Source organism: Anomaloglossus baeobatrachus, chromosome 7 (assembly GCF_048569485.1).
Source record: "Anomaloglossus baeobatrachus isolate aAnoBae1 chromosome 7, aAnoBae1.hap1, whole genome shotgun sequence".
In the NCBI taxonomy this organism is placed as follows: domain Eukaryota; kingdom Metazoa; phylum Chordata; class Amphibia; order Anura; family Aromobatidae; genus Anomaloglossus; species Anomaloglossus baeobatrachus.
The window spans coordinates 277,872,906-277,882,411 of NC_134359.1; the positions used below are offsets into that span (position 1 = coordinate 277,872,906).

Consider the following 9,506-nt stretch of genomic DNA (forward strand, 5'->3'; position numbering starts at 1 on the left):
CCTAGGCTGGCATCTGCCGAAGCATAGGTATGCACCTGATAGTGTTTCGTGAAAGTGTGCAGGCTCGACCAGGTAGCTGCCTGACACACCTGCTGAGCCGTAGCCTGGTGTCGCAAGGCCCAGGACGCTCCCACGGCCCTGGTAGAATGGGCCTTTAGTCCTGAGGGAACCGGAAGCCCCGAGGAACGGTAAGCTTCGAGAATTGGTTCCTTGATCCACCGAGCCAGGGTTGACTTGGAAGCTTGTGTCCCTTTACGCTGGCCAGCGACAAGGACAAAGAGTGCATCCGAGCGGCGCAGGGGCGCCGTACGAGAAATGTAGAGTCTGAGTGCTCTCACCAGATCTAACAAGTGCAAATCCTTTTCACATTGGTGAACTGGATGAGGACAAAACGAGGGTAAGGAGATATCCTGATTGAGATGAAAAGTGGGCAAGGCAAATGGCCAGGGAGAAAACCCCTGAGCAGAGCACCACGACAGGAATATTTTCCACGTCCTGTGGTAGATCTTGGCGGACGTTGGTTTCCTAGCCTGTCTCATAGTGGCAATGACCTCTTGAGATAATCCTGAAGACGCTAGGATCCAGGACTCAATGGCCACACAGTCAGGTTGAGGGCCGCAGAATTCAGATGGAAAAACGGCCCTTGAGACAGCAAATCTGGTCGGTCTGGCAGTGCCCACGGTTGGCCGACCGTGAGATGCCACAGATCCGGGTACCACGACCTCCTCGGCCAGTCTGGAGCGACGAGGATGACGCGGCGGCAGTCGGCCCTGATCTTGCGTAACACTCTGGGCAACAGTGCCAGAGGGGGAAAACACATAAGGAAGCCGAAACTGCGACCAATCCTGAACTAAGGCGTCTGCCGCCAGAGCTCTGTGATCTTGAGATCGAGCCATGAATGTTGGGACCTTGTTGTTGTGCCGTGACGCCATTAGGTCGACGTCCGGCATCCCCCAGCGGCAACAGATCTCCTGAAACACGTCCGGGTGAAGGGACCATTCCCCTGCGTCCATGCCCTGGCGACTGAGAAAGTCTGCTTCCCAGTTTTCTACGCCCGGGATGTGAACTGCGGATATGGTGGATGCTGTGGCTTCCACCCACAGCAGAATCCGCCGGACTTCCTGGAAGGCTTGCCGACTGCGTGTCCCACCTTGGTGGTTGATGTAAGCCACCGCTGTGGAGTTGTCCGACTGAATTCGGATCTGCTTGCCTTCCAGCCACTGCTGGAACGCTTTTAGGGCAAGATACACTGCCCTGATCTCCAGAACATTGATCTGAAGTGAGGACTCTTGCTGAGTCCACGTACCCTGAGCCCTGTGGTGGAGAAAAACTGCTCCCCACCCTGACAGACTCGCGTCCGTCGTGACCACCGCCCAGGATGGGGGTAGGAAGGATTTCCCCTTCGATAATGAGGTGGGAAGAAGCCACCACCGAAGGGAAGCTTTGGTTGCCTGAGAGAGGGAGACGTTCCTGTCTAGGGACGTCGGCATCCTGTCCCACTTACGTAGGATGTCCCATTGAAGTGGACGCAGGTGAAACTGCGCGAAAGGGACTGCTTCCATTGCTGCCACCATCTTCCCCAGGAAGTGCATGAGGCGCCTCAAGGGGTGTGACCGACCTTGAAGGAGAGATTGCACCCCTGTCTGTAGTGAACGCTGTTTGTCCAGCGGAAGCTTCACTATCGCTGGAAGAGTATGAAACTCCATGCCAAGATATGTCAGCGATTGGACCGGTGTCAGATTTGACTTTGGAAAATTGATGATCCACCCGAAACTCTGGAGAATCTCCAGAGTAACGTTGAGGCTGTGTTGGCATGCCTCTTGAGAGGGTGCCTTGACCAGCAGATCGTCTAAGTAAGGTATCACTGAGTGACCCTGAGAGTGGAGGACCGCAACTACTGTAGCCATGACCTTGGTGAAAACCCTTGGGGCTGTCGCCAGGCCGAACGGCAGTGCCGCGAACTGAAGGTGTTCGTCTCCTATGGCGAAGCGCAAGAAGCGCTGATGCTCTGGAGCAATTGGTACGTGGAGATAAGCATCCTTGATATCGATCGATGCTAGGAAATCTCCTTGGTACATTGAGGCGATGACGGAGCGGAGGGATTCCATCCGGAACCGCCTGGTCCTTACGTGTTTGTTGAGCAGTTTTAGGTCCAAAACAGGACGGAAGGACCCATCCTTCTTTGGAACCACAAACAGGTTGGAGTAGAAACCGTGACCCTGTTGCTGAAGAGGAACCGGGACCACCACACCTTCTGCCTTCAGAATGCCCACCGCCTGCAGAAGAGCCTCAGCTCGCTCGGGAGGCGGAGATGTTCTGAAGAATCGAGTCGGAGGACGAGAGCTGAACTCTATCCTGTAACCGTGAGACAAAATGTCTCTCACCCAACGGTCTTTTACTTGTGGCAGCCAGGTGTCGCAAAAGCGGGAGAGCCTGCCACCGACCGAGGATGCGGTGTGAGGAGGCCGTAAGTCATGAGGAAGCCGCCTTAGTAGCGGCACCTCCGGCGGTCTTTTTAGGGCGTGATTTAGACCGCCATGCGTCGGAGTTCCTCTGATCCTTCTGCGGCCTTTTGGACGAGGAGAATTGGGACCTGCCCGCACTCCGAAAGGACCGAAACCTCGACTGTTCCCTCCTCTGTTGGGGTGTTTTTGGTTTGGCCTGGGGTAAGGATGTTTCCTTTCCCTTGGATTGTTTGATGATTTCATCCAATCTCTCACCAAACAAACGGTCGCCAGAAAATGGCAATCCAGTTAAGCACTTTTTGGAAGCCGAATCTGCCTTCCATTCCCGCAGCCACAAGGCCCTGCGTATTGCCACCGAATTGTCGGCTGCAACCGCCGTACGGCTCGCAGAGTCCAGGACAGCATTAATAGCGTAGGACGCAAATGCCGACGTTTGAGAGGTTATGGACGCCACCTGCGGCGCAGACGTACGTGTGAGTGCGTCAATTTGCGCCTGACCAGCTGAGATAGCTTGGAGTGCCCATACGGCTGCGAATGCTGGAGCAAAAGACGCGCCGATAGCTTCATAGATGGATTTCAACCAGAGCTCCATCTGTCTGTCAGTGGCATCCTTGAGTGAAGCTCCATCTTCCACTGCAACTATGGATCTAGCCGCAAGTCTGGAGATTGGAGGATCCACCTTGGGACACTGAGTCCAGCCCTTGACCACGTCAGGGGGGAAAGGGATAACGTGTATCCTTAAGGCGCTTGGAAAAACGCTTATCAGGACAAGCTCGGTGTTTCTGGACTGCCTCTCTGAAGTCAGAGTGGTCCAGAAACATACTCTTTGTACGCTTGGGAAACCTGAAACGGAATTTCTCCTGCTGAGAGGCTGACTCCTCCACTGGAGGAGCTGAGGGAGAAATATCCAACATTTCATTGATGGACGCAATAAGATCATTCACTATGGCTTCGCACAAAGCATAAAAACTGATGAGCCCGTGGCAGCACGGGGGGTGTATAGGCTGAAGGGGAGGGGCTTTACACTTTTAGTGTAATACTTTGTGTGCCCTCCGGAGGCATAGCTATACACCCAATTGTCTGGGTCTCCCAATAAGGAGCGACAAAGAAAGCAACACAGCTCATCACCCTGAACACACCATCCCCATTGTCAAACATGGTGGTGGCAGCATCATGGTTTGGGCCTGGTTTTCTTCAACAGGGACAGGGAAGATGGTTAAAATTGATGGGAAGATGGAGCCAAATACAGGACCATTCTTGAGGAAAACCTGTTGGAGTCTGCAAAAGAAATGAGACTGGGACGGAGATTTGTCTTCCAACAAGACAATGATCCCAAACATAAAGCAAAATCTACAATGGAATGGTTCACAAATAAACATATCTAGGTGTTAGAATGGCCAAGTCACAGTCCAGACCTGAACCCAATCGAGAATCTGTGGAAAGAGCTGAAAACTGCTGTTCACAAACGCCTCCATCCAACCTCACTCAGCTCCAGCTGTTTACAAAGGAAGAACTGGCGAGAATTTCAGTCTCGCGATGTGCAAAACTGATAGACACATTCCCCAAGAGACTGCAGCTGTAATCGCAGCAAAAGGGGGCGCTACAAAGTATTAGCTTACAGGGGATGAATAATATTACACACCCCAATTTTCAGTTATTTATATTTTACAAAAGTTTAAAATAATACATTTCGTTCACCTTCACAATTGTGTCCACTTGTTGTTGATTCTTCACCAGAACATTAACATTTGTATCTTTATGTTTGAAGCCTGAAATGTGGGAAAAGGTTGAAAAATTCAAGGGGGCCGAATACTTTCGCAAGGCACTATGTATTCACCCAAGCAACCATTAATATTATTATTATTGCTCTAAAGCAGGGGTGGGGAACTTTTTTTCTGCCGGGGGCCATTTGTAAATTTCTACCAACCTTCGAGGCTGCACAAAATTATCAATGTGAAAATGACCCTGCTATATTTGATCAAGCAATTAATTAAGTCGCCCCTGCTGCGGTGGCCGGAGCGGCTTCTCTTTGGTGCGGGAGTTAATTTTTGCAGATATTGATCACATAACGTTGCTTTTCACAACTACTTTTCCAGGTTTGTCTCTTATGGAGCGCTGTGGACTTTATGTGATAATAAGATTGGTAAATCATATATATCACAGGAGACATTGGGGCACATGCATCACATGAGAGGCTGGAGACAGGTATATGCCCCGGCCCCTCCTGTGGTGGATATATGCCCCGGCCCCTCCTGTGATGGATATATGCCCCGGCCCCTCCTGTGATGGCTATATGCCCCGGCCCCTCCTGTGGTGGCTATATGCCCCGGCCCCTCCTGGGGTGGCTATATGCCCCGGCCCCTCATGGGGTGGCTATAGGCCCCGGCCCCTCCTGTGGTGGCTATATGCCCCGGCCCCTCCTGTGGTGGCTATATGCCCCGGCCCCTCCTGTGGTGGCTATATGCCCCGGCCCCTCCTGTGGTGGCTATATGCCCCGGCCCCTCCTGTGGTGGCTATATGCCCCGGCCCCTCCTGTGGTGGCTATATGCCCCGGCCCCTCCTGTGGTGGCTATATGCCCCGGCTCCTCCTGTGATGGATATATGCCCCGGCCCCTCCTGTGATGGATATATGCCCCGGCCCCTCCTGTGATGGATATATGCCCCGGCCCCTCCTGTGATGGATATATGCCCCGGCCCCTCCTGTGATGGATATATGCCCCGGCCCCTCCTGTGATGGATATATGCCCCGGCCCCTCCTGTGATGGATATATGCCCCGGCCCCTCCTGTGATGGATATATGCCCCGGCCCCTCCTGTGATGGATATATGCCCCGGCCCCTCCTGTGATGGATATATGCCCCGGCCCCTCCTGTGATGGATATATGCCCCGGCCCCTCCTGTGTTGGATATATGCCCCGGCCCCTCCTGTGTTGGATATATGCCCCAGTCCCTCCTGTGATGTATATATGCCCCAGCCCCCTTGTGTGATGTATATATGCCCCAGCCCCCTTGTGTGATGTATATATGCCCCAGCCCCCTTGTGTGATGTATATATGCCCCAGCCCCCTCGTGTGATGTATATATGCCCCAGCCCCCTCATGTGATGTATATATGCCCCAGCCCCCTTGTGTGATGTATATATGCCCCAGCCCCCTCGTGTGATGTATATATGCCCCAGCCCCCTCATGTGATGTATATATGCCCCAGCCCCCTTGTGTGATGTATATATGCCCCAGCCCCCTCATGTGATGTATACATGCCCCACCCCCCCTTGTGTGATGTATATATGCCCCAGCCCCCTCATGTGATGTATACATGCCCCAGCCCCCTTGTGCGATGTATATATGCCCCAGCCCCTCGTGTGATATATATGATCCAGCCCCCTCCTGTGATGTGTATGACCCCAGCGTCTCCAATGTGATGTATATGCCCCAGCCCCCCCTGTGATCCTCAGTTATGTGTATGGCGAGGTGGGGAGGACTCAGGTTCTCTGCTCAGCACATGGTTGGTGCCAGCTGTGTCATAGTGGCTGATGCCGGCTGTATCACCTGTGACCAGAGCTAGCTGTTCAACCTCGTAAATGCCACTGATAATCGTGGCAGCAATCCTGCTGGAGTGTCCATTCGGGTTCCCATCCCCCCACTATTCCTATGAAGCGATCACGGGGTGGCAAAAGGTTACGGCCTTTGTCATTAGTTAGGTTCTTCTTTGACTCCAAAGGAGAATGTGATTAATCTTGAATACAGAAGAACTGCAGTATATATGGCACAAGTGACAAATCACAAATTAAACAGTGTAAAAATAAAAAGAAATGATGATACAAAGCGCGGTATAAGGCCGCAGTGCCACCGATGTCCACTAGATGGCGACATGTGGACACTTGTGTTTGCGCTCGTCTCTGTGGTGACCGCTATTCGGCATCTCCGGGATGGCAGCGTCTTACACGTACCGTGACACGTCCGCTCTCCTCTGCTCATTCTGCGCTGGTTCTCCTCTGATGATGGTCGTCAGGCTTGGACCGGATGAAGAGTCTCTCAAGTCTATGAAGACGGTGGGGCTATTCTCTGTATGGACCTCGTGGATTTTCTTCTCGGTCACATTTGCGCTGCTGAAGACGTCATTAAGTCATGTAATCAGTTACATATAGCGGGAGATGGACATTACTGGTGGGATGGGTATAAATGCCCTGACTCCTATATAGCGGGAGATGGATATTATTGGGGGGGATGGGTAGAGATGCCCTGACCCCTATATAGTGGGAGATGGATATTACTGGGTGGGGGGGATGGGTATAGGTGCCCTGACCCCTATATAGCGAGAGATGAATATTACTGGGTGGGGGGGATGGGTATAGGTGCCCTGACCCCTATATAGCGAGAGATGAATATTACTGGGTGGGGGGGATGGGTAGAGATGCCCTGACCCCTATATAGTGGGAGATGGATATTACTGGGGGGGGGGGATGGGTATAGATGCCCTGACCCCTATATAGCGGGAGATGGATATTATTGGGGGGGATGGGTAGAGATGCCCTGACCCCTATATAGTGGGAGATGGATATTATTGGGGGGGATGGGTAGAGATGCCCTGACCCCTATATAGTGGGAGATGGATATTACTGGGTGGGGGGATGGGTATAGGTGTCCTGACCCTTATATATCGGGAGAAGGATATTATTGGGGGGGGGATGTGTATAGATGCACTGGCCTCTATATAGCGGGAGATGGATATTACTGGGGGGATGGGTATAGATGCCCTGACCCCTATATAGCGGGAGATGGATATTATTGGGGGGGATGGGTAGAGATGCCCTGACCCCTATATAGTGGGAGATGGATATTATTGGGGGGGGGATGGGTAGAGATGCCCTGACCCCTATATAGTGGGAGATGGATATTACTGGGTGGGGGGATGGGTATAGGTGCCCTGACCCCTATATATCGGGAGATGGATATTACCGGGGGGATGGGTATAGGTGTCCTGACCCCTATATATCGGGAGAAGGATATTATTGGGGGGGGATGTGTATAGATGCACTGGCCTCTATATAGCGGGAGATGGATATTACTGGGGGGATGGGTATAGATGCCCTGACCCCTATATAGCGGGAGATGGATATTACTGGGGGGATGGGTATAGATGCCCTGACCCCTATATAGCAGGATATTACTGGGGGGATGGGTATAGATCCCCTGACCCCTATATAGCAGGAGAGGAACATTACTGGGGGGGTGGGTATAGGTGTCGTGACCCCTATATAGTGGGAGATGGGCATTACTGAAGGGGAGGGGTGCAGAGATGCCCTGACCCCTAGTGGCCAGAACGTGCCGTACATCCAGACCAATGTTGGCAAAATTATTACCCCCCACCCAAAACCTTAATAAGGCTCTCGCCCCCCGGGCTGGATACCTGTTACTGCTGGGCTTGACTCCTCCATGGTCCACGTGCTCCCCCTTAAGACTCTGACCCTGTGATTGCCGGGCACTTAATTCCGCCAGCTGCTCCATGATCCGCTCTTGCCGTATCTTCGCACTGTTCTCCATTGCTGGTATGGACAGGGGCGCCGCTTCATCTGTGGGCAGAAAAGAGGCCGTGTATGAACATATGTATCCGACTGCAAAATCAGAAAAATCACATAAAATGCCGCCTGGCCGTGCCAGGATGCTGCACCGCCACTCACCCGGGTCCTTAAAAGTATGCGATATTTTAACCTCGCCCGCCACTCGTAGAGGGATCGTCTCCAAATCCTCCCGATGGATCGGCTGAAACAGAAATGGCGACATTTTAGGGACACGGTCTTTATAGATTTCATGACGTTTGGACACTACTTAAAGGGACACTCCATGAAATCAACACATACTCCAGTATCAGGCTAATCCCCCTCGAGGCGTAACATAGGACTATTTTCCTCCCTAATTTTGTTTAACCCCTTAGTGACCAGGCAAAAATTTTCAAATTTGACCAGTGATATTCAGATTGTTTTTTAAGGTTTTTTTGTGTGACACATTATACTTTATGCATCAGCATAAAGTATAATGTGTCAGAAAACAATTAAATTTAGGTCGATGTGCTTTGTGTTTATTTATAAAAAAAAAAAAAAAAAAAAAATAATAAATAAAAAAATCAGAAATTTGACAAAAAAAAAAAATCTAGACACTTGAACTTATATCATTAAAACTATAACTGTAGACGGTCTTCGCAGGAGTAATCACATGGGGGGCACTGACGAGCTCAGGGACAAGGCGTTCCTGGGACCACACATTTTAAATGTCGCAGTCAGAAGTTAAGAGCAGCTTTTAAGGGGTTAACAGCAGCTTTTAAGGGCTTAACAGCAGCAATCAGCAGAGCTTAGCACTGATCACTGCTGTTACAAGCAGGCGGTGACTGTATAAGGCTGAGTTCACATGTCCAGTAATCGTCCGTTAGAACGGAGTCAGTGGCAAAAAAGTTGTGCCGACATCGTCTTTGTCTGTTTTGAAAAAAATAAAATAGAAATAAAAAAAAAAAAAATAAAAAAATAAATAGAGTTTTGCAGGATTTGTTTTTTTTAACATGGGGTCTATGGAAAAGGGATCCATTTGTACCGCCCCGCGGGCTCGGCTGCGACCGCCGAGCCGCTTGGATCCGTGCTCGAACTGCGGGTGGTGGCTCGGGCCTTTCACGGACCCGGGGGTCACGTCGCTCTGCAAGGGAGTTGGCGCTACACGCGGGGATTTAGTGGTTTGGTTTTGGATGTTAGTTCGTGACGCCACCCACGGGTTGTGGTGATTGTAGGCACCACCGCTGCGGTGAAGGTATGGGGGCTCCTGGGAGCGGTGTAATGGCGCAGGTAGGTGTTGACCCCTCCGTGGGTAGGGGGTCCTGGGGCCCAGTAGGCGAGGGCTGGGGTGCAGGGTGAAGTGTTGCGGTGCGGTGCCTGATGGCACTGGTGTACTCACTCTGACACAAGACACTGGAGTCTCTGGTAAACCAAACGGAGTGATGAACGGGGCCCGCAGCCGGCTGCAGCTTCTCCCGGAATAGGTTGGTGGTTTCCGCCTTT

General features: G+C 51.7%; 1 protein-coding gene across 5 annotated transcripts in view; it reads right to left on the reverse strand.

Moving 5' to 3' along the window:
* Positions 1-9,506, reverse strand: part of LOC142245479 (dynein axonemal assembly factor 8-like) — a 145,957-nt gene that overhangs the window by 129,874 nt on the left and 6,577 nt on the right. For 4 of the 5 annotated variants that reach the window (XM_075318209.1, XM_075318205.1, XM_075318207.1 and 1 more), the window contains exons 5-7: positions 8,145-8,226; positions 7,874-8,036; positions 6,414-6,572 (exon numbers count right to left, since the gene is read on the reverse strand). In XM_075318209.1, the coding sequence (XP_075174324.1) occupies positions 6,414-6,572; positions 7,874-8,036; positions 8,145-8,226 (404 nt within the window). The remainder of the gene's footprint in view (positions 1-6,413; positions 6,573-7,873; positions 8,037-8,144; positions 8,227-9,506) is intronic. The other variant, XM_075318208.1, reaches the window with a different exon arrangement.